This window comes from Empidonax traillii, unplaced genomic scaffold, assembly GCF_003031625.1.
Source record: "Empidonax traillii isolate 1590-97213 ecotype Southwest subspecies unplaced genomic scaffold, ASM303162v1 scaffold1741:size165889, whole genome shotgun sequence".
Lineage (NCBI taxonomy): Eukaryota > Metazoa > Chordata > Aves > Passeriformes > Tyrannidae > Empidonax > Empidonax traillii.
In genome coordinates this window covers 103,117-126,843 of record NW_020956934.1, presented here as the reverse complement: position 1 = coordinate 126,843, position 23,727 = coordinate 103,117, and the positions used below count along the sequence as shown (strand labels likewise).

General features: G+C 59.2%; 1 protein-coding gene across 1 annotated transcript in view; it reads right to left on the bottom strand.

Annotated features, from left to right (window-relative positions):
- The window catches only part of STIM1 (stromal interaction molecule 1), a 66,763-nt gene that overhangs the window by 1,074 nt on the left and 41,962 nt on the right, over positions 1 to 23,727 (bottom strand). The window contains exons 4-10 of the mRNA XM_027908532.1: positions 22,757 to 22,956; positions 19,394 to 19,571; positions 15,589 to 15,756; positions 14,008 to 14,108; positions 13,018 to 13,253; positions 8,559 to 8,949; positions 69 to 827 (exon numbers count right to left, since the gene is read on the bottom strand). Of these exons, the coding sequence (XP_027764333.1) occupies positions 278 to 827; positions 8,559 to 8,949; positions 13,018 to 13,253; positions 14,008 to 14,108; positions 15,589 to 15,756; positions 19,394 to 19,571; positions 22,757 to 22,956 (1,824 nt within the window). The 3' untranslated portion in view covers positions 69 to 277. The remainder of the gene's footprint in view (positions 1 to 68; positions 828 to 8,558; positions 8,950 to 13,017; positions 13,254 to 14,007; positions 14,109 to 15,588; positions 15,757 to 19,393; positions 19,572 to 22,756; positions 22,957 to 23,727) is intronic.

Below are 23,727 nucleotides of genomic sequence, written 5' to 3'. Positions count from 1 at the left end.
TAACTGGAAGCCATGCACAGCAAAGCCGGGACCGCAGCGGTCGGAGGGCAGGGAGGGAGGGCAAGGACGGCTGTTCTCCCGGGGGAGCCGGCGGCGGCGCGGTTTTTCTTCTCGGAGATCAGGAAATAAATAAGTTTAAATAGCTCCCCCCGTGCCGGCGCTGGGTGGGTGACTCGGGTGCGGAGGGAGGGCAGCGGGTGCCGGGGCCGCGCTGCGTTCCCGGTGCAATCCGGCCCCGGGCCCGGCGGGACGCGCTCCTGGGGGCTCCCCCCCCCCGCTACTTCTTGGGCTTCTTGAAGATCTTTAGGGGGAACTTTTTCTTGCTCTGGCCGGGGTCAACCTCGTCGCCCGTGAGGCTGCTGTCCTCGTCCCCCGGGCTCTTCTTGGCGGCCAGCTGCGGGATGCGGGTGCTCTTGGCGCCGGGGGGCCGGCAGTCAGAGATGGGGGAGGGGGTGTCGGGGTCGGGGGAGCTGGGGCTGTGCGACCGCGACGAATCCGAGTGGCTGGGCTTGCCGGCCGTCGGGTGGCTGATCTCCCCCAGGCTGGAGGACTTCTCCATGCCGTGGTTCACCATCATCATCTTCTTCATCGCCATGGGGCTCTCGGGCAGCCGCTCCGGCAAAGGCCCCAGCCCGGGGGCCTCCACGAGCCGGCTGCCGCCGTTGGGGGTGGGCGCGCCGGGGGCCGGGTGGCCGGGGACAGCCTCCTCCATGGAGCGCGTCAGCAGCGTGGGCCGGGCAGCCAGCAGCTTGGGAGCTGAGCTGGGAATACGCTGGTGGTCGCTCAGGTGCGGGATGGAGGAGTCGGAGTCGGAGCGAGTCAAGTCTCTGCGGTGGGAGGGGAGGACAGACCGCGTTAGTGCCCCCCGGGGCCGGGCTGTTCCCGAGCCCGCACACACACACACACACGGATGTGGCGGCTGAGGGGACACAGGGACCCCTCCAGGACTGCAGCGACCCCCGGGGAGGGGCACTGGGACAGGCGCCCACCTCGCTCCCGCCGCCTCACCCGCCGTTCTGCTCCTCTGTACGAGTGCAGGGGCACCCCCAGGACGGGGGCACCCCTGGGACGGGGGCACAGAGAGGGACAGGGGGCTCATCCTGCCCGGTGCCAACTCCCAGCACACGGGGCAAAGTGACGGCCCCAAGCGCGGGGATCACCGGGGCTCACTGCGAGCACCCCCCGAGCACACGGGGGACGTGAGTACACGGGGGCAGAACGGAGCCCGCTCCCTCCCCGTGGATCCCAGTGGGAGCTGGGAGGGCTCCAAGCTCGTCCTGGAGCTGCAGAACTGGGGGGAGCTGCCCCGGAGGGTCCCTCAGCCCTCGCCGTCACCCGTGTGTGCGCCCACCCCCCCTCCCCGCACACAGAGCACCCCCGAGCCTGCCCCGCTCCGGGCTCAGCCCGCGCCAACCTCTAATCCCGGCGGGAGGAATTAGAGCTTGGGCGTCCCCACACGAAGCCATGCCCAGCGCGTGCCCCCACAGTGGTTTGTGCCCAGCCTGGTGCCTGCCGGGGGTGGCGAACGGAGCCCCAGGGGCTCCCGGAGCCTTTGTGGAGAGTGGGAGGGAGGGGAAATGGCAAATCACAGCTCACTCCTTCCCGCCGGGGGGGCCGGGGGTGCTGCCCCCACACCCCGGGGTCCCTGCACAGCCGCCGGGCCGAGATCCACCGCCCCATGGCAACAGCGGGCACTGCAGGACACCTCTGGCACGGGGAGGGGGGGACGAGGGGACCCCAAACACAGGAGAGAGGTGTGGAATGGGATGGAAATGGAGAGGAAAACAGCAGAGGACAGAGAAGCAGAAGAGGGTGAGAAGAGATGGAGCTGCCCAGTTCCTGGGCCCCCGTGGCCCCTGCACTCCCAGCACAGACCCCTGGACAGGGGTCACCAAACCTGCCCACACAGCACGAGGAGCCCCCAGACCTTCTCCTACAGTACCACCATGAATAACAGCAAGAGAAAACACCCTCAACCCAGAGCTGGCACCTCTGGAGACATCCAGTGCCACCCCTGCCATGGGCAGGAACACCTTCCACCAGCACAGGCTGCTCCAAGCCCCGTCCAGCCTGGCCTGGGACACTTCCAGGGATCCAGGGGCAGCCACAGCTTCTCTGGGAATTCTATCCCAGCCCCTCCCCACCGTCCCAGCCAGCAATTCCTTCCCAATCTCCCATCTGTCCCTGCCCTCTGGCAGTGGGAAGCCATTCCCTGTGTCCTGTCCCTCCATCCCTTGTCCCCAGTCCCTCTCCAGCTCTCCTGGAGCCACTTCAGGGTCTCTGAGGTCTCCCTGGATCCTTCTCTTCTCCAGGTGAACCCCCCCCAGCTCTCCCAGCCTGGTCCCAGAGTAGAGGGGCTCCAGCTCTCAGAGCAGCTCCATGGTGTCCTCTGGACTGGCTCCTTGTCCTCCCTGTGCTGTTCCCCAGGGCTGGAGCAGCTCTGCAGGGGGGTCTCTCCTGAGGGGCAGAGGGGCACAGTCCCCACACCCCCAGCTCCTTCTCCCCAGTGCTGCTCCCAATCCATTCTCCCCAGCCTGTGTTCGTGCTGGGATTGCCCTGACCCAGGTGCCACTTTGCATTGGCCTCGTTGACCTCCAGGAGGTTGGCACAGTCCTGCCTTTCCAGCCTGTGCAGGTCCCTCTGGATGCCCCATCCCTTCCCTCCTGTGACTGCACCCCCAGCCCCACATCAGCAAAGGTGCTGGGGGTCCCTCGATCCGTGTCCGTGTCGCCCATGGAGCCGTTCCACAGTCCCAGTCCCGATCCTGAGGAAGCCACTTGTCCCCAGTGTCCACAGAGTGGTGGCACACAGAGCCTGGAGCCCCAGCTGTCCCAGCACTGGGGGGTTGGACAGCCAGGAAAAGGTTCTACTTGTCCTGGAATAAGGGTATTTTAACAAAACCCACGGAATCAAGTCGGGCTCTCATTCTCCACAGGAGTACACGAGGGTATCCTGAACCCCTGTGGACGGCTGGGATACAGCCCTGGACCCACTGCAGGAGCCCAGCTGTGGAGAACTCATCTCTTGTGTTCCCCAGAAGCACCAAGCCCCTGGCACTGCTGGGGCTGTCCTTGTCCTCTGCACATGGAGCGATCCCGGCCGATGTCTGAGCGCCGGAGCCGCATTCCCGGCTCGGTGGCAGCGGGAGAACGGAACAATCCGGGCGGTGTGAAGTCCCTGGCTATTCTGAGGGAGCAGCTGGGGCCTGTCCAAGGCAGACACCTGCCATGCATCCCACGTGTGGAGCCACGGAGCTCCCAAGGCCACCGGTGGGTCCCACGGAAGGTCACTGTCACGGCTGGTGGCCCACAGCTTTCTCTGGGATCACTGGGACAACTGGGCCATGGGAACAGCAGCAGCCATGGAACCTGATGGGGCTGAACATGGGGGTGTTTGGGCCAATCCCAGAACTTGGATGCAGATGGGATCCACACACCGGGGCTGGGAGACAATGGGATGCTGCCAGTGCCTGCAGACAGAACCCAACTGTGACCAGACCCTTCAGCTCCTTCCCTCTGCGGAATCCAGGAGTCTCCTGCTCTTCCCCAGTGTTTCTGGCTCGGATTGGAGCTTAACACACCTGCAAAGGGGGAACTCGTGCTGGGAACTTCTGTCTGGACACTCCCTGTTCCCTCCCCCAGGGAAGGGGGGTGGGAGCCATCCTGTGCACGTGCTGAGCCATTGGTGAGACGCTGCCAGGGCTGAACACCCCCTTTCAGAGGATTCTTTTCTCCATAAATGCCTGGAAAGTGTCCCCTTTCTAGGAAAACAAGGCAGTCTGGCTGCAGGGGTTGGCCCAGCTCGAGCCAGGCCAGCGCTGGGTCCCAGCACGGTCAGGAGGAGTGAAGAGAGGCTGTGGGACAGAACCTGGGCCTGGGAATGGGGTCAGCTGGAGCCAGGAGCAGGGAAAGGCAGGATCATCTCCAGGCAGGATCATCATCAAGGAGGTGGGAGAGCCCTGAGGGGTCACAGCGTGTCCTGGCCAGGGATTGCAGGTCCAGCAACAGGGATGTGTGAAGAGGGCGAGTTTTGCCTGCTGAGCTCCGGAGTCTCTCCCTGTGTCCCACAAGTCCTGCAGTTTCCAATCCAGAAGGGACCAAAGCAATGCCATGGCGCTGGCAGCGTGTGCAGCAAATGACACCAGCAGCTGGAGAGCGTGCTCTGCTCCAGGAGGAATTGCTTCCCTGGGAGCAGACACTGGGAACCTGATCCCTGGACAGCTGGTCTGTGGGAGGCGCAGGAGGAACAGCAGGAGCAGGTCCTTGGTGGCACCACGGCCGCTGTGTCACCTCCCAGGATGGCTCTCCCGGCAGCTGAGGGTCCCTGGACACCTGGGGGGGGGTCCATGTCCCCATTCCTGGAGTGGCTGTCGCTGCTGTTCCTGGGATCCCTTCCCTGGAGCAGATGCCAGGTCCCACCTCGCTGGACCCCCAGTTTGTGTCTGGGCTCATCATCCGAGGGGGACTGAAGGAGCTGATGGGGAATCAGCCCAGGAGGACACAATTCCCAAATATCACAACGGTCTGAGCTAACCCGTTTCATTCCCAACCTATCCAGCTGGAACTCAGGAATGTATTCCCGAGGGATAGAGGGAAATCCAGTGACTGCTGAGCCCAGCACACACCAGCACATCCCTGGTGGGCAGCAGAGCCCACCCTGCTGTGTCAGGGCACATGGCACAGACCCACCGTGCCAGGGACAGTCCCAGGAGCTCCTGACAGAGCAGGACACCCGGCACACACACAGGGAGCAGCTGTGGCACCACGGGCTGATTCTGGGAGCTGAACACCAGCTGGGAACTTCTCCTGGGATTCTCTACGGCCTCAAATGACCCTTTTCCTGGTGGCTCCCAAAAGGAAGTGCACTCTGCATCCACGAGGGCAGGATCCCTGGGATCACGCTGGCTGTGTCAGGGACAGCAGGAGGAGGGGACACTCCCAGGCCCAGTGCTGGGACAAGAGGGAGCAAGGAGCATTGCCAGGATATTTCCATCATCTTGGGTGAGGCCCAGCCAAGGCCTGGCCTGTATCCCACTGATTCCCGTAAGGATTATGCTCCTGAACCAGTAGGGCACCTCGTGAAGAGGAAAAGCTGTCCCAGGACACAGCCAGACCTTGATGTGATGCCAGGAAAGGGCCCTTCAGAGGAAGCACTTCTGTGGAGCAACAGGAGCCACTGATGGCTCATCCCTCCTGGAAAACACCCGGAGCCTCAGCCTTCCTCCATCCCAGCAGTGCTCACTGCTCTCCTCCCTGGATCCAGGCACAGCCACAGCCTACACAGCCCGACCCCGACAGCACTCACCTGCCTGAGGGCAGGCCAGATCCGCTTCCACCCGCGCCTCCTACCCTGCTCCACGATCCCACCACTCCCACTGATCCCGCCGGAGCGCTGTGAATGAGGCAGGGTGAGAAGATGGCATGGACTGACCGGGCAAACGAAGCGGAGAGCAAAGCATGGAGGGAGGAAAGCCTGGAGTACAGGAAGCCTGGGAGCAGAGGGGGAGCAGGGAAGGGGCAGGAAGAGGATCTGGAACAAACCCCTGGTTTTCCCCAGCCCCGCAGCCCAAGGGGGATTTCTCCAGGGGTCCCGCTCGGGCACATCCCAGCACAGGGCTGAGGGGAGCCCAGGAGCTGCCCTGGGCAGGATCTGTTCCCCCAGCCCTCGCTCCTCACCCCTCCCTGCCCGGCACTCAGAGCGTGTCCCGCTCCGGGCTCCTCATCCCGTGCCCAGCACGTGGCACCAGGGCACAAAACCTTCTCCTAAGGCAAATTCCCAAATTTGCTGTAGGGCTGAGCTCCTGAGCAGCCTCAGTGCAAACCCAACAGCAGTTTCCTCCCTTCCACCCTTCAGGAGCTGTGAATTACTCATTTCCCTGGATTCCTGACTCTCTCCCTCCCTTTGCTTTGGCTGCCGCCTCCCTTCCTGGTTGGAGAAGGGCCGCGGTGGGGATTTGGTCCCACGCTCCCATCTCCACGAGCTTTATCCACCTGAGGCAGGCACTGGCAGCAGAAACCTCTGTGCACACACGGTCCCCTCGAGCCCCTCTCCCCCTGGAATCCCCGGGATCCCGCGGCAGCCTCCGGCCCGGAACCGCTCTGACCTTATTTGCGCCGGATCCTCTGAAGCCAATTGCAAAAGAGAAGCAAAGAGTGAGGAGGTGAGGGAGCCAGGACAACCCAGCAGGACTCCAGAGACAGCCATCTCCAGCCTTTCCCGGGGGAAGGGCTCCCGGGAGCTCTCCCCGACACTGGCTGGGGGAGAGGCCGAGGAGCTCCAGCAGCCCCAGCACTCAGGGGGGCACTTTCCTTCTACCAGGGGAGCCAGGGATTTCTGGGGTTGTGCTCTGGTCCTTGGAGGGACTCCCTGCAAGGCCTTTCTCAGCCTCCCCAGCTGTCCTGCCTGCCTCCCCGGGAGGGATGTCTGGAGAGGCCTCCAGCAGCACTGGGGGTATCAAGGAGGAGCGATCCATCAGCTGCGGCGGCGTTTTTAGAGACGCATCAAAGCAGGATCTGCTGATGATGCAGTTGGATAAAACAATTAACAGTGACAAAACAACGTCTTTGGGCTCTCAGCTCCTGGTTTCCGCTGCCTGGAATGAGCGGGGATGGATGAGGTGGGGGGGAGTCGCTGCTATTGTGTAGCTGGAGCAAATCCCAGGTGAGAGGTTCCGACTGTCATGACTTATCCTGCCTCAGTGGATGGACTTTGCCATGGGAACAGGGAGAGGACATTCCTGCTGTCACCCAGCAGTGACCAGCTGCTGATGGGACCACCGTGAGGCCCCCAGTTATTCCCTCCAAATGACCTCTCAGCACCATCCCTTTCCCCTCTCTGGGATCCCATTTCCCTCCGCCACTCCCAGGGGTCTGCAGGCTCTTTCACCTGGGCAGGAATTCTGTGTTTTACGGGCCTCAGGAGGAAAATAAACATTTTTAAACATGTCTTTTAGACACAGCACATCAGCCCTGATGGATAATGGGAAGCTCCTGGGATGAGCTGTCCCTTCTGCAGAGCCAGGGGGGGCGATGGAAACAGGGACCAGCAGCATTCCCAGCTTTTACCAGTCTAACTGGGACCACTGTTAGACTGAGCTCCCATCAGCAGGAATGAATCCAGAGTTTACTACGCTGCTTCTCATCATCCCCAAGCAGACATTTATGAATTAACTGATTAATTCTCCATTGTGGAGCAGCTGCAGGAACTTCCCCCTCAATATTCCAGACTGCAGAGTCTGTCTGGGGCTCCTCAGCTCTGAGACACAACTCAGGGAAGGGGTGGGACATCCAAACCAGGTCAGGAGAGATCCCAACACCTGTAGGTAAAGGGATAACGGGACAGTGTGCTGGGAGAGATGAAGATGTGCTGACTGGGAATGTTGTCCTGCATGGATAAATAATGTGGAAGGACACTTCCCCTACCCACTGCTTCACCAGGAGAATTCCAGCTTTTTCCCAGCACTCTGCTCCCCACTGAGGATTAGGAGACTATTTTTAACATTCCAGGAGAAAGCCTGGAATGAAATTGGAATGGCCTGTCCAGGGTCACAGGCAGCACCTGGAGGGCAGGAGGACAGGGCAGGATTCCCTGATAGTCCATCACAGCCCTCCCACCACCTGCCCTGAGTGCTGGGACACCCTGAGAGCACGGGCACACATCCCACTGCTCCTGAGCCAGGGGGCATCCAGCACTGCAGGGACACAGCACCTGGAGCTGGCTGCATCCCTGGCCCCATGGGACGGGCACCTCCTGGGTCCTGCTCAGATCAAAGCCACCCAAGGAACGGGATCCTCTGCTTGGGGCCCAGAACATTCCTGACCTGGCTGTTGGAGCAGCCCAGTTCAACCAGCCAGGGCTCCTGCACCTCCCCAACGCCAGCATGTGAGCCAGGAGAGCTCAGGGATCCAGGGGTGTGCAGCACAACCAGTCCCAGGGATCCTCCAGGTCCTTAAAGAGCCAGCTCAAAGGGACCAAGCCAGTGATCCAGCATCAGAAGCTCCAACTGCCTCCTCAGACATTCCTTGGCCAAAACACACCCATTCCTCATCCCTGCCAAGCCAGAGTCACTCTGAAATGCGTTCCTGAGCTGCTGGCTTCACTCCACCACCTCCTAAAGCCACCCCAAATTTCACAAGCACAACCTCACGGTCCCTGCCGGGTTCCCTTTGCAATTTGCTTGTGAAGACCCCAAATAAGTGCAGACTTCAAACCAGGCCAGGGTTTGATGGTCAGCTGTGGTGCCTCCTCAGAGGTGGAACCTGACTTGTTTTGGGATAACCCAGCGCCCGGGAGTTCTCATTTGCTCAGCTACAGCGGAACACAGTGCCTTGGGAACGCCCCCACTGAGCTCCTGCGTGCGGGGATGGCCCGTGGAACGCTCCTTAGAGGCTCCAGCGGCTCGGGAGAGCGGTGGGAGGAACAAACAGGCGGATAAACCATGGAATAAAGGCCCAGAAGGCAAGGGCGGAGGGAGGAATGCGGCAGAAAGAGCACCCGGGCAAGCGGCAGCTCCGAGGCCCAGCAGGCAAGAGGCAGCTAGAAAAGAAACAGCGATATACCCAAAGCTCCCAGTGCGACAGCGAACTCCAGAGGTGACATCAGGAGGGGGCAGGTCGGGGGTGGAGTCCATCTGGAGGAAATAAGAGGTGGTGTGATGGTAATAGACAGGGTGGACATGGCAAGCAGGAGCAGGCACGGTGGTGGTAGATGAGGAGCAGGAGGTGGAGGAGGTGGAGGCAGGCGATGTGCCGGCGCCGGGCAGGTCAGAGCTGAAGGACTGTCCGGAGGAGAGGCTGTGCATTCGGCGCAGGGACACTCGGCCCGCCCGGAACGGCGCCGCGGGGCCCGGCTCAGGCTGCCCGGCCGCGGAACCCTCTACCAACCTCTGCGATCCGTGGCCGTGCTGGGCGTCCACCAGGCGCTGCCGGACCGTGCTGGGCAGGGCAGGAGCTGCGGGGACACAAAGGACAGGCTGAGGGCACGTCCTGCAGGCCAGGAACTCCGTGCCAGAGCTGCCACCCACCAGGAACCCCGTGCCAGAGCCGCCACCCACGGCACCGGTGCCGCCCCACCGCGAGCCAGGGGTTACGCCCGTTTAATGCAGAAGCAGCTTCAAGCCGGTGCTGAGCATGCCGGATTAATGCCCAGCCCCTGGAGAACTCCGACATCCCCCATGAGGTGCCTCTGAACACCTTATCTGAGCATCTTGCTCGAAGCAGAACCCGGCTGTGGGGTTCATCCCACCCAGTCGATCCCACCCGGCTCCCAGGGAGCCAAGAACTGGGCACTGGCAGGGCATGAGCCGTCCCACCCTCGTGGACACCACAAGGCTCAGGTGGGACCTACACAGCCCAAAACAGGAGCCTCGGCTGAGCAGGTCAGTGTTGGCACCCAAAGCTGTGTCAGGCTGAGCTCCACTCCCAGAGCTCAGCTCTGCTCCCAATTCCAGCATCATCGTGCCAGTGGAGTGCCAGAGCAAAGCACTGGAATCATGGAATCATAGAAGAGTTGGGAAGGAATTGTCTGTGAGGGTGGGCAGGCCCTGGCACAGGTTGGGCAGAGAAGCTGTGGCTGCCCCTGGATCCCTGGAAGTGTCCAAGGCCAGGTTGGACGGGGCTTGGAGCACCCTGGGCTGGTGGAAGGTGTCCCTGCCCATGGCAGGGGGTGGGACTGGGTGGGCTTCGAGGTCCCTCCCAACCCAAACCTTCTGGAATTTATGCCTAATTCCTCCACGAAGTGGTGGCTCTGGGCCCAGCGTGGCCTCACCTGCTCCCAGCCTGTTCCCTGACCACAGTTCCTCAGCCCCTGCACTCCCTGTGCCCCTGGACCCAGAGCCAAGGGAGGCCCCTTCCCTGCCTGGAGCCTTGGGCACCATCCCCTCCACCAGGCTGAGCATTTCATGGAAAACTGGAGATCCCAGGGCTGCACCCCCACCCTGAGCCAACCAGGCTGGCTGTGTTCCATCCTCTGGCTGTCATCCACACAAGATGTTCCTCCTTTTGCAGGAGATAAGGTGTTCAGGATTGTCCAGGATTTCTCATGAGCGTAAGAAATAAATGTACAAATGGGTTAAAAAGGTGCAGAGAAGAAAAGCTCAGAAATGGAGGAAGAAGAGAAGGAGAGCTCCTTTGGGAATGAAGAACCAGCAATCCCTGCTCTGAAAACTCCCAACTGGGACACATGGGGCTCCTCTGACAGAGCAACTCCTTCTGAAGGATCCACAGGGACATACATCAAGTGGAAGAAGGAATAAGAGGGAATAATTCTGGTAACTTGGCTGCTTCCACATGCCCAGGGTGAATCCCAGTCTCTCCCACTGCTCAGGTTTGCTGCTGCTTGGATCCTGCCCTGCAGCCACCAACCTGTCCCTGCACACTTTTACACCGTCCTCTTGCTACTTCAAGACATTTCCCCTTCAGCTCCAGAGCTGCAGCTCCAGTTTGGGAACCTCAGTGTGGGGGCTCACAGGGATTCCACTGCAGAGTAACTAGCTGGGGTGACGTGTTCCTCCTTCCCTGGGGCCACGCTTTTTTCCCTGAGGATTCCCTGTTTTTTTTCCTGGTGTTCCACTCCCCATTTACTGACTCGACACCTTCCCCCTTTGCACCCTCCTTTTCCATCACTTATCCCGGGATGAGCTCTGGAGCACAGGGTGGGACCTCGCTTCCCAAAGCCACCGTTCCCCTCCAGACACACATTTTGCCACCATTCCCCACATACCCCACCCAGCATTCCATGGAGACCCCCTCGAGGCATGCCCTGGCTGGGGCTGGAGCACGCCCTCCTGCTCCATCTCAAAGGGAAGGCTCCAGCCCAGCAGGCTGTGTGCCATCCCCCTGGCATCAGGGCACTGGGTGCCCTAAGATTCACTGAAGGATTCCAAGGGAACATGGCACAGAGGGACGGGGGAGCCCTGCTGGCAGCCGGGAAGGAGGTGGGATGGGAAAGGGAACGCTGTCACCTCCTCCTGGCCTCACCTGGATCCTCCATCTCCACCTCAGGGGTAGAACCCAGTGAACTCAACCCTCCAGAATCCCTGACTGTACCCAGGGCACGTGAGAGCTGCAGCTGGGATTCTTCTTCATCCCACCAGACTCCTCCCGGGGTTAGTGCAGGTGCCGATGGCTCGGTGAGGAGAGGTCAATTCGTTAGTGCCCCGTGCCAGAAAGGTGGAAAACTGGTGGATGTATTTTAGTCCAGAAAAAGGCCAGAGGGCAGATGAAATAATGAGAATAAAACTGAAGAGAACCAAACCAGGGTATTTCCAGAGGGACTGATCCTCCGAGGACAGCGAGGAGCGGTCGCTGAACCGGCGCCCGAAAAGCCAGGCTGCGTCTGGGGGGGCAGCCAGGGGGGAACAGGAGAGAGAGACATGGGATTTACTGGGACAGGCACCACGGGGGGGTCAGCAACACGTCTGGGCAGGGGGAACTCTCCTGAAGCAGGGCTTGTACACAGAGAAAGGACAGTCCTACAGGGACAGGTTCTCTTGCTTGGGAATTTGGGTGCCCAGTGCTTGGTATCACCTGCAGGGAGGTGGGCAAGACAGTGGGCAGGTAGATGGGCAGGGAGGTGGAAAGGGAGGTGGGCAGGGTCACTGCCCAGCTCTGGGATGATGGAAGTGCTCCCTGGAAAAGTCTTGAGGAGTCTGGAGTGTGGGGAAGCTGAGGCTGAAATGGGGGCTGAAGGCTCAGCCTGGCCCAGCTCGTGGAGCTCACGCCCTCAGAAACAGCTCAGGTGTCCCTTGTGACGGTTCCCAAACATCCCTGCCATCAGTGCCCAGCTCAGGCCTGTGCCAGGGCTCTGTCAGAGCTGTCCAGCTCGGATTCTCATGGGGACTGGTGACACCACACACCAGGAGCTCACCATTCCCTGAGGCTTTTATGTCCCCCAGGACACCTGATCCCACAAACCCCCAGCTCCAACCCCCACATCTGCTGAGCCCCAGAGACACACAGGTAACCCTGGTCCTCCTGCCCTCATCCAGATCCTCCTGCCCAACCCAAATTCCCCCTGCTCTGCCTTCCCCTCCCCTGCCCTGGGTTCCACCTCAGCACCTGCCTCCAGACCTTCTCCAGACCTTCCCAGCACCAACCCAGAGGGGCACGTGGCCATGGCACACACGGTGCCAACCCTGAGACTTCTGCTCCTCCCTCCACCTTCTACTCCCCTAAAGAGCCCTGGCTTGGATTAAATCCTCCCGGGGTGCCCACAGAGGCTGTGGCTGCCCCATCCCTGTCTAAGGCCAGGTTTGGATGGGAAGGTGTCCCTGCCCATGGAAGGGGCTGGGGCTGGATGGGCTTCCCAACCCAAACCTTCAGTGATTCCATCATTCCATGGAAGTGACAAAGAGGGACAGGATGTCCCCCTTGACGACCACAAGAGGGTGGGAACTGGGGGTTCAGCCTCTGCTCCAGGAAGTGTTTAGCAGGTCCTTGAGGGTGGCAGGATGTGGGGTGCAGGTCCAGCTGTGCCTGAGGAGGGGTTGGCCCTGAGTCCTCTAAATCCCTAAAAATGCTCAGGCCAAGGGGACATGGGGACAATCCCTTTTCCTATCACACTGCCCTGTCAGCCCAAGCCTTTGGGTGGGTTTTTCTGGTACATGCTTAAATTCAGTGAGTTGACCAAAACAGCAGAGAGAGGATGGAACGATGATTAATAATCTCTACATTACCAGTTCAGTAATCTATAAATTACCAGTTCTGCTAGAATTAAGAGGCTCAAAAAAAACCCTGGGGCCTGGCCTGAACAGACCCTTCCTGACCCTGAATAACCAACTTTGGTCTTTGGGCATTTAAAACCCAGCTGGAATCAACTAATAGCTCCTCATGGGTGTGAACTGCAGAGCCAGGTCTGCCCCGTGTCACAGCCCCCAGCAGATACAGCTCCCCAGCTCACAGGGACCCCCCAGACACAGCCCCAGCTCACAGGGACCCCCCAGACACAGCCCCAGCTCACAGGGACCCCCCCAGACACAGCCCCAGCCCAGAGGGCCCCCCAGCAGCCCGGCCCACGTACATTGGATGGACATGGGGGACACGATCTCCTCGTCCAGGTCATCCACGTCGTCGGTCATGATGAAGTGGGAGGGGTTGGGCCGGGGGGTGCCCACCCAGCCGGGGTCGATGTTGAGGGCCGAGGCCAGGCTGTGCAGCCCGGGGTTGTTGACGATCTGGAAGCCGCAGAGCAGCTCGATCTGCTGCCAGCGGTGCAGCCGCTCCCGCAGCGCCGCCGTCACCTCGCTCAGCGCCTGCCTGCAGGAGGGGAACCGCAGTGAGGGGGACACCCCAACACCCAGAGCAGAGAGAGCAGCCAGGGACAGACAGGGCAGTGTGGGGAACGAGGGGAGACACCCCAAACACCCAGAGCAGAGAGTGCAGCCAGGGACAGACAGGGCAGTGTGGGGAACGAGGGGAGACACCCCTCAAACCATCCCAGATAAAGAGCCCTGGGGTCCAGCTTTGTGTCTAAATCTTGAGACGCTTTTCATTCCACTTCCAGGAATGAGGGAATTAAAAAATGCAGTGACAGCTGAAATATCCAGGGATAATGGCAAGGGGGGATGGCTTCCCACTGCCAGAGGGCAGGGTCAGATGGGAGATTGGGAAGAAATTCTCCCCTGTGAGGCTGGCAAGGAGAAGCTGTGGCTGTCCCAGGATCCCTGGAAGTGTCCCAGGCCAGGTTGGACGGGGCTTGGAGCACCCTGGGCTGGTGGAAGGTGTCCCTGCCCATGGCAAGGGGTGGAATGAGATAATCCTTAAAATCCCCCCAACCCATTCCATGATTAAACATCCTGCAGCCTCCCGAAACCTCACTTTGATAGGACTTTTAACTGCTCCATATGACTGTGATCCCTGGTTTGATCACAGGTAAAATGAAAAGGTTACTGATGAAAAGGAGCAAGTCCGAGCCCAAAGCCCGTGCCCAGGTGACAGGGCAGTCCAGCCCATGGCTCGGGAGGGATGGAGGAGGGAGGCAGGGCCGAGGGAGGGGTTACCAGACACTCACTTTGCAGTTAAGATTTTGTGGTCGACGTCGTCCAGGGAGGAGCTGTGAGCGACGTGGAACGTTCCAAACAGCGTGTTCCGCTTCTTCTTGATCTTCTCAGCCTGGAATATCAGCAGAGAGAGGTCACAGGATGAAGATGACCTGCTGTGTCCTCCAGGATGTGAACAGCCTGGGTGGGCTGGGACAGGAATAGTCCCTGCACACGTGGGAACAGCGGGAATGGTGCTGGTACTGAGGGATGTCATTCTCTGGCACAGGGGTGAGCAATTCACCACCAGCAAGTACCAGTTGGGGGTTTCATGCTCCCTTCTCCCAGCTTCCCAAAAATCAGAAGAACTGAAGAGAGAGAACTTTGAGGGCAGGGGTGGAGTCCCCATCCCTGGAGGAATTTAACAGCCCTGTGGATGTGGCACCTGGAGACACGGGGCAGTGGTGGCCTTGGCAGAGCTGAGGGAATGGGTGCACTTAAAGGTCTCTGAGGGCTTTCCAAACCCAAACCATCCCATGCCTCCATGAACCAGTACCTCACTCAGTGAAGGGCCCTCACAAAGCCTTGGCTTGTCTTTCCCATGAGTAACCACTCAGAACACCCCACTGATGCCCAGGGGGTGTTGGCTTGGGGAAGATTTTTGTTTGAGGTTGGTTTTGTGCCCCTGTATTAAAAATTAAAGTCTCCACCCCTAGCTCTTCAGTCCCCAGCTCCAGGGGGAGCTTTGGGACTTAGGGAAGCCAAGGATGTAGATGTGAGAAGTGACACAGCCAAAGGAAACCTGTTGAAATGCTAGAATGTTCCCAATAAAAGCAGATTAAAGCAGACAGATTCCCCCCCCAGCCCTGCAGGCTGCGTATGGCCATGGAGACAAGGACTTGTTACAACAGCCTCCCTGAGCTCATCCCTGGGGGCTGGCACACAGAACCCAGGGACTGGGGATGCAGCAGTGATTCACCCCATGAATGGCAGGCTCAGGATTTCACTGCCTGTGCACATCCAGCACCTGGAGCAGGGGTTGAGCTGAAGAGGAGCAAAGCCTCCTGCTCACTGACTGCCCAGGGCACCAATCCCTGTCTCACACCTTCCCAAGGCTCCAGTGACACCCAGTAAGGCCCTGCCCACCCAAGAGCCTGTGGCTCATCGTCATCCTCCTCTTCATCCTCAGCCCCATCACACCTCAGTGAAGGTTTGGGCTGCATTTTAAAAAATGCCAATTCAGGGTATGAAAAAAGAAACTGCCTTTGACCTGAAGGAGGGCAGGGTCAGATGGGATATTGGGAAGGAATTGCTGGCTGGGAGGGTGGGCAGGCCCTGGCACAGGTTGGGCAGAGAAGCTGTGGCTGCCCCTGGATCCCTGGAAGTGTCCCAGGCCAGGTTGGACGGGGCTTGGAGCACCCTGGGCTGGTGGAAGGTGTCCCTGCCCAGGGCAGGGGGTGGCACTGGATGAGCTCTAAGGTCCCTCCCAAGCCAATCCATTGTGGGATTCTGTGATTCCATGAAACAAAGAAGGTGCAGAAGAACCCAAACCGTGCAGATCCCACTCCCCAAACCCTCCCGTGGACTGGGGATGAGGACGCTGCGACTCTCACCCCTTCCTTGGCCACCAGCAGCTGCTTCTCTGCGTTCTGCTTCTTGATGTTGTAGTACTGGACCTCCACCTCGTGGGTCAGCTGGAGCCACTTCTGCAGGGCCTCGGGGGCAGCCCAGCTGCAGTGGGACTCCAGCTCCTTCTCCGCGTTCTTCAGCGCCATCCGCACCTGCAGGGAAGCGCCGGGATGGGGGCGGGCGGGGGGGACACGCTGCCCTCCTGCACTCCCCCCACCCCTGCCTGCCAGCCCACCCCTTCCAGGCACCAGAGCAAGGACAGAAACCTCCCCACAGCTCCATCCTTGGTGTGGCAGCAGCAGGGGTCCTCGGGAGGAGCGGTGGCATCCTGGACCGCGGGGACGGGAGGGAGCGGAGCGCAGCCACCCACACACCAGGCTGCTGCTCCGAGCACCAGAACTGCCTACAGACAACTCCTTTCATCCTACAGCTGAGCTCCTTCCTCAGAAATTCCCAGCTAGCACAAGGCTGTGCTCCCTCTCGACCCCTCCGTGTCAGCCCCCCTGCCACAAACCCCGGGAAAACCCTCCAGAGCCAACGGTGCAACGCACGAGGGAGTTAAAGCAGAGTTGGGCTGGGGGTGAGGATGCTCAGGGTGTTTATTGCAGCCTCCAGACACCTCTGCAGAGCTTCCTGGCTGTGTGTAAATCCCAGGGATCCTCCCCTGGAGGCAGCATCCCTGACAGGCTCCCTGTCTCACCCAGCTCCCAGCCAGGCACGGGCAGCTCGTCAGGAGACACTTCCACGCTGCAGCAAGTGAGGCAATGTTTGGACACAAAACACGTGCTGCTGGTCAGGAAAGCAACAGCACAGCTGGAATCAGTCATTCCTGGGGTCTCTCCTTCCCCCAGCCCAGGCTCCCACACCCTGAATCATCCCAGAGAAGGGAGAAGGTACCGGACTAGAAGGAAGTGGGTGAGAAGCCAGTAGAGGACACCCAAATGTCACAGAAAAGCCTTTAGTGCTAGAGACCATCCAGGATTAACTCTCCCCTTCCACTGCCCACCATGTGGAGAGGCTTTGACACACCTGAGGCCTGACACAAGCCCTGCAGGAAGCGAACACTGGAGCACTGGGAAGATGGGAATGCAATCCCAGGACAGCCCCACCCGTGGCCGGGACTCCCCTGCCCCCACAGCCCCCGGGGCTGGGGGGTGCCTGGTTTTACACTGCACAACAGCTCTCCTTGCTGTCAAAACCCACCCAAAGCAGCTCCCAGAGCCCTCCCTGTTCCTGCTCCTCCCAGCCCACGGGCACAGCCCTTCTCCTCACGTGGTGAGCGGGCGAAGAGAAGCGTTTTTGTCGAGGATTGCTCAGCCTTGGATCCCTTCCCTCAACGTGTTATTTAACTCGGTCACGCCTCACCCAGCCCAGCAGGGCTGGGATTCCCAAGGAGCCCAGAGCCCCAGGTTACAGGCAGATCCTCTGAAATCCCGGATTTTATCCCAAAGAGCCGTCCATGAGGGGGCAGCCCGGAGGCACCGCACACAACAGGTCAGGCACTCCCATCACATCTGTGGGATTCAGGCCTGTGCAGAACAAAACTGCCTACATCATCCCAGGGTTCCAAATTCAGAATGGCAGACCCCAGGGTTTTTTGTAGTTCTTCTTCAGCTGCTGTTTCCACCACAGAGGAACTCTGACCACCAACCACAAGTGTCTGGGATTTGGGAATATGGAAAATAAGTGGGCAGGAAATCTGGCACTGGGTGTTTGGGCTACAGGAGTGCTCAAAACACTTACAGGAACAATGTTTTTTAGGGAATGGTGGGAAGGGAAGTGGTGTGGAACAACAGGCAAGAAAACAGTGGTTGGGATGAGGGTCCACAACCCAAACCCTCCCAGTTCTGCAGGGAATCAGTGCAAACAGGAGCTATTTTGTGTCTGTCCACTCTCCTGGGAAGATCTCTACAATCCCACTTGGATCACTAAGAGCCCCTCTGCTCTGGAGCCAGGCTGGGAGAGCTGGGGGGCTTCACCTGGAGAAAAGAAGTTCCAGGGACACCTTAGAGCCCCTCCCAGGGCCTAAAGGGGCTCCAGGAGAGCTGGAGAGGGACTGGGGACAAGGGATGGAGGGACAGGACACAGGGAATGGCTTCCCACTGCCAGAGGGCAGGGAGAGATGGGAGATTGGGAAGGAATTGCTGGCTGGGAGGGTGGGCAGGCCCTGGCACAGGTTGGGCAGAGAAGCTGTGGCTGCCCCTGGATCCCTGGAAATGTCCAAGGCCAGGTTGGACAGGCTTGGAGCACCCTGGGCTGGTGGAAGGTGTCCCTGCCCATGGCAGGGGTGGAACTGGATGGGCTTTGAGGTCCCTCCCAACCCAAACCACTCTGAGATCCTATTCCATGTCCTCTGGGTTTGCAGCCCCACTGGGGTCATGGTCTGTGGGAGGGTGACCCAAAAGAGAGGGCTGGATGAACATCCCAGGAACGACTCCAGCAGGGTGTATGGGATGTGTCACCTCAGGGACAAGAACCATCTGGTGCGGTGGAAGGTCTTGGCCAACATTCCCTGGGATCAGGGACCGTGGTGACCTGGGAGGAGCTGTGGGGTCAGTGGGGGTGGCTGGTTAATGCCATGTGTGCCCTGGGGCTGCTGGGACAGTGCTGGGGTTACATCACACGGTGGGTCAGGTGGGACAGTCCGTACTCACCCCGCGGCCCTCCCGACGGACTCTGGAACAACAGAGCAGCACGTCAGCTCCTGCCAGCTGGGACTGAGGGGAGCTGCACAGGGACCTGGGCTCTCCACAGCGGGGAACAAGGGCTGGGGGCACCTGAGCCCACCCAGCCCCGTCTGATGGCCCAAAACACAGGGACGACCCAGTTCCCATTCCTGTCAGGATGGACATCCCAGTGCCTGCCCTGAAAATGAGTTCAGCGACCTCGTGGAGAGGCTGGACAGCCACTCAGGAGGGAGAAAGGATGTTGATTAGGAGAGCAAGGCTGGAAACAGGCACCTTCAGGTCTCTGGGCTGTCGCTGCTCCAAGCAGGAAGGGACTTTGCTGTTGGCACAGCTGGCTGTGCTGCCCCACGGCTCCCGGGACACTCGGTCCTCCCCTGCCACTGGAAACCCTGGATTCCTGCCTCGCTTTCTTCCCCATCCTCCACAGTGGGGAAAAAAGCCTGGGCACAGTCAGGAGGATATGCCAGTGGCCTCGGAATAGCCAACGGATTCACTTGGCTCACGAAGTCCTGGCTCACACAGTTTCACTTTGAACTGATCTACAGCTCAAAGTCAGGCAGGAATCGTCCCTCAGGTGAGACAGGAAACAGCTACTGCAGTTGTGGGTTTGGACTTGCTTGTAGGTTTGGAGAGGTTCAGGCTGGATATTGGGAAAATTTCTCCATGGAAAGGGCTGTCCAGGGAGGTGGCAGAATCCCCATCCCTGAGGGGATTTAACAGCCATGTCCAGTGGCACTTGGGGACACGGTCAGTGGGGGCCTTGGCAGGGCTGGGGGATGGTTGGACTCCATGGTCTCCAAGGGCTCTCCCAACCCAAACTTCATACACTTCCCTGATGCACAAGAAAACACAGAAAGCACAACCAAACTCTTTCTAAATCCCTCCTAAACCCACGGATCCAAAAAAGAGAAAGACCTTATGGTTTGGAGAGGGAGGCAGAATTCCCAGAGGGTGCAGCTCCAGGGCGAGCCAACCTCTCTCCTGCTGCTGGGACGCCACGAGGTGCCAACCCAAACGCTCTGTGCTGCCACGATCTCCCCCAGGGATGGAGCCCCCGCTGACACATCTCCTGAGGGAGCACATCCCACCCGTGTCCCCTCACCTGCTCCAGCTCCTGCTCGGCGTATTTCTGCCGGCTCAGCTCGTTCTCGGTGCCCTCCCGCAGCTCCCGCAGCCGGTGAGCCTCCTGCTTGGCGATGCTGATCTCGTCCTGCAGCTTCTTCTCCAGGTGCACCTTCTCCACCTCCACGGAGCGGTGCTCCTCCTGCGCCTTCTGCAGCCTGGAACGCACAGGGAGCGGGGCTGGGCTGGGCTCTGCAGCCACGGGGCAGGGGGTGCCCCCCACCCAGCCCTGCCCGTGCCAGCACACACCGGGAGAGGCAAGGACAAAGAGCTTGGGAAGAAATTAAACTGCCAGCTGCTCAACTTTGCTCGTTTGTTAAATACTCAGGATGCGTTTTCTTGCACATCCGGATTTCCTTTGATAAGCCTCAAACTGAGTTGAGTTTTCAGCGTTTTCCAAAAGTGGAACTTTAACCAAGATGAGGAGGGGCAGATCTGCCCTCCCCAGCTGGAGGCCCAGGCCCTCAGTGGGCAGCAGACTGTCCCAGGAATTGTCCCTCCCGCGTCAGGGGGGCACTCCAGGCTCTGTTCCGCTGGCCCTGGACTCAGCACAGCTGCAGGATTGGGATCAGGATTAGTCCCTGCTCCAGACACCCCAGAGCCTGTGGGGTGTCCCCAGGGAGCCACACAGGGCGGCTCTGCCATGAACTGTTGGACTGCATGACCTTGCAGGTCTCTCCCAACCCTGGTGCTTTTTAGGACTCTATTGAATCGTTAATAAAAGGGGCTGATGTTCTAACTGTGCTCATCTGTGCCTGGTCCATCTCCAGGGCAGCTCCCTGAGTCCCTGCGCCCAGAAGTTGTTGTCCAGGTATTTCAGGAATCTCCTGGGCCTATCCCAGCTGTGTGGTGTTCCCAGATAACACCCAGCAAACTGAACTCCCCCAAGGACAGAGTGATTGGGTCGGACGTGTCCCCCAGATCCCTAAACAGTAATTCCTTGGAGCTGCCACCCTGGCTGGGTGGCCAAGAGCAGCCTCCCATGATGACACTTGTCATTTGTCCCTCAGTCATGGAATCACAGGCTGGGTTGGGTCGGGAGGGACCTCCAAGATCATCCAGTGCCACCCCCTGCCAAGGGCAGGGACACCTTCCACCAGCCCAGGGTGCTCCAAGCCCCGTCCAACCTGGCCTGGGACACTTCCAGGGATCCAGGGGCAGCCACAGCCTCTCTGGGTCCCTTGGGGGCTCACAATCCAGGTGCTGATTTTATACACAATCCATACATCTTCAGTACAGACCTTCCCACACATTCAGGCATCAGTAGCATGTGCCAAGACATGAACTTGGTGAGTCATTTAATGGACTGGGAAGTGTCACTGCTGAAGGATGACGTTCTCAAAGGTATTTGGAAGATGAATAAATAAAGGGCTTTTGTATCAGCATTCCCAGCTCCTCAAGACCATTCCTGAGCTGTTCAGCAAATCACAGCACCAGGCACTGGAGAGGCATCCAGTGCCTTCCCAAGGTCTGCTCAGCACTGAGCTTCACTCAGCCAGGAAAAGAGGGGCTTCAGGCTCTGGAAAAGGAGCTTCTGAGCAGAACTTCAGCACAACTCCTCCACAAGTCCAGCAGAACTGGTGCTGTCCAGAGTTTGATGTTTCTACAGTGGCTGAAGACCACAGCTGAGCCTTGCTGGGGCCAAGGAATGAGGAACTGAAGGAGTATTTGAAGTATTTCCCCTCAAGGGGCCTCAGCAGGTCCCCAGTTTGCCTCCCATCCCTTGAGGTGCAGCTCGGTGCCGTCGGTGGAGGATGAGCCCTCCCAGCTGCTCTGGGTTCAGGCTTCAGGCTCGAGCCAAGCCGAGCACAAGTGGGTTTGTGTTTCTTCCTATCGGAAGTTCAGAATTTCCCAGGAACATACACTTGTTTATGAGGCTCTGCCCTTGGCAGGAGGTCCCAAGGTCGATCCCACGGGCACATTCCCAGCAGCTCGGTGGTGTTTGGAGCTCTGAGGTGACACCACGAGGCTCCCTGGCCTGGACACGATGCTGCTGCTGCTGCTGCTGGACGTGCAGAAGGGATCCCTGTGTCCCTCTGGATGGAGAACAAACAAACCAATCTTTCTTTGCGAGTATTTCCAACCTATGACTCCGGGAAGCTGTGTGGAACCAGCTGTGGGTTGGAGCCAGCAGAGGGGAAATGCACTTTGCCTCCAGGCCGAAAATCAGGTCACGCCCAGGGGCGGCACCACCCCAGCGTGGCACCATCCCCTGGGTGCTCTCAGGGGTTTGATCTCCTCACAGACACACTGGTGCCATCACACTGGAGGGAGAGGAGCCTTTCCAGCAGCACTCACGGGTGGGATGACTCCTGAGGATGTCATGAGCTCACAGGGAAGGAATCCTGCTGCAGTCTGGGGGTACATCGAGCAGATTCCAAACACTGGGCTGTTTGCAGGACTCCAGCCGGACATCCTCGGCATCCTGAGGCTTGCACAGGTCACTCACTGCACTCCCCATGACTGGCCAAGGTGGGTACCTGGGATCGGGCTCCGTGTTCCACTGGGAACGTGACCATCACCTCACCTGGCAGTCAAATCGAGGTTTATCCTCCAAAACTACACTCAAACCTCATGGCAAACAGCTCCAGCCCCAGACTGTCACTCTCTGCTAAGATGGCTCAAACCAAAGAGGGATGGGGTCAGGAGAGGAGCCCCTGCAGGTCCCTCCTGCTCACTCAGGTGGGAGAAGCTGGGGGGATTCTGCCCCTTTGCCATGCTCAGGTGAGACCCCACCAGCAGAGCTGCCTCCAGCCAGGGAGACCTGAGAGCCCCTTCCAGGGCCTAAAGGGGCTCCAGGAGAGCTGGAGAGGGACTGGGACAAGGGATGGAGGGACAGGACAAGGGGGAACCACCAGAGGGCAGGATTAGATGGGATATTGGGAAGGAATTGCTGGCTGGGAGGGTGGGCAGGCCCTGGCACAGGTTGGGCAGAGAAGCTGTGGCTGCTCCTGGATCCCTGGAAGTGTCCCAGGCCAGGCTGGACGGGGCTTGGAGCAACCTGGGCTGGTGGAAGGTGTCCCTGCCCATGGACTGGAGGAGTTTTAAGGTCCCTCCCAACCCAAACCATTCCATGATTCTCTGACTCTGTGGTGGAACAGGCCAGGTGAGCACGCACACACCTTTACACACAGCCTAGGAAGTGACTCCCTGCAGGAACCCAACAGCCATCCTAGCTCTGGAGGCTGCTGGCAGGTTTTCCAGGTCCCTCAGGAATGGACTGATTCTGGCATGAGGCACCACAACAGCTAAAAACAGTATTTGCCGAAATCCAAAGGAATAAGGACCTTGCAGAAAGAAGTGACAGCTGAGGGCTCCAGCTGGGTGGACACACGGAACCTACCGCTCCTGAAGGTCGTGGAGAGACTGCTCAGCTCTGTGGAGACCCTCCAGGTCCTTCATCATCTTCTTCATGTGCTCCTTGGAGTAGCGGTTCTGGATGTAGGCGAACCAGCAGCCGCCCACCCCGATGACGATGGACACCACCAGCATGAAATCCTTCAGGTGGTTGTGTCGGGTCACTGGAAGAGACCAGAGACACTCCTGAGCTTCAGGGAACACAATGACTCGCTCCCAAATCCTTCAGCTGCACCAGTGTGGGACGGGAGATCTCAGGACAGCTCTGGAAGGAAGTGTGGCACGGGACTCACAAAGGGAATGAGCTACGTCCATGTCTGAGGGGAAAACCAGAAGCTTCACAACATTCACTCAGTTTGGAGACACACATTAAAAAAAAACAAAGATGAAATTCCAGATCTTACAGCTCAGATTTGCCTGGCAATAGGTGACACAGGAGGGACTGCACACAGGAACCCCCAGGAGAGCTGTGCTCTCCTAGGGCAGCACAGGCAGCACTGAGTGCAAAGATAAGCAAGATCAGCGAGAGCTAAGAAGGAAATAATTTCAGAGAATAAAACTGAAGGAACACAGCTGTGATCCCAGAGCTGGGGCAGCACAAGTATCAAGCTGTCAAGTTGCCAAACTTTCTACACAGTCACAACTCGCTGCGGAAACTCCCTTTTTCAACAGTTGCTTCAAAAAAAGGTGTGGATGCATGTGAGAGAAGGAGAGGAAGTAAGTGGGGGCTCAAGTGCTACACAAACCTCAACAGAAACAAGCAGACTTTTTTTTTTCCTGTAACTATTTGTCAAATCCTCACCCAAGTGTGTGCTGAGAAAGCCACAAAGCAAAGAGCAGCTCAGTCACGTGAGCTCTGACTCAATGTTCAGTATCCGCTGCTTTTAAACCCAACGAGGGGAGAGTCACACCAGATACTGGGAAGGAATTTCTCCCTGGGAGGGTGGGCAGGCCCTG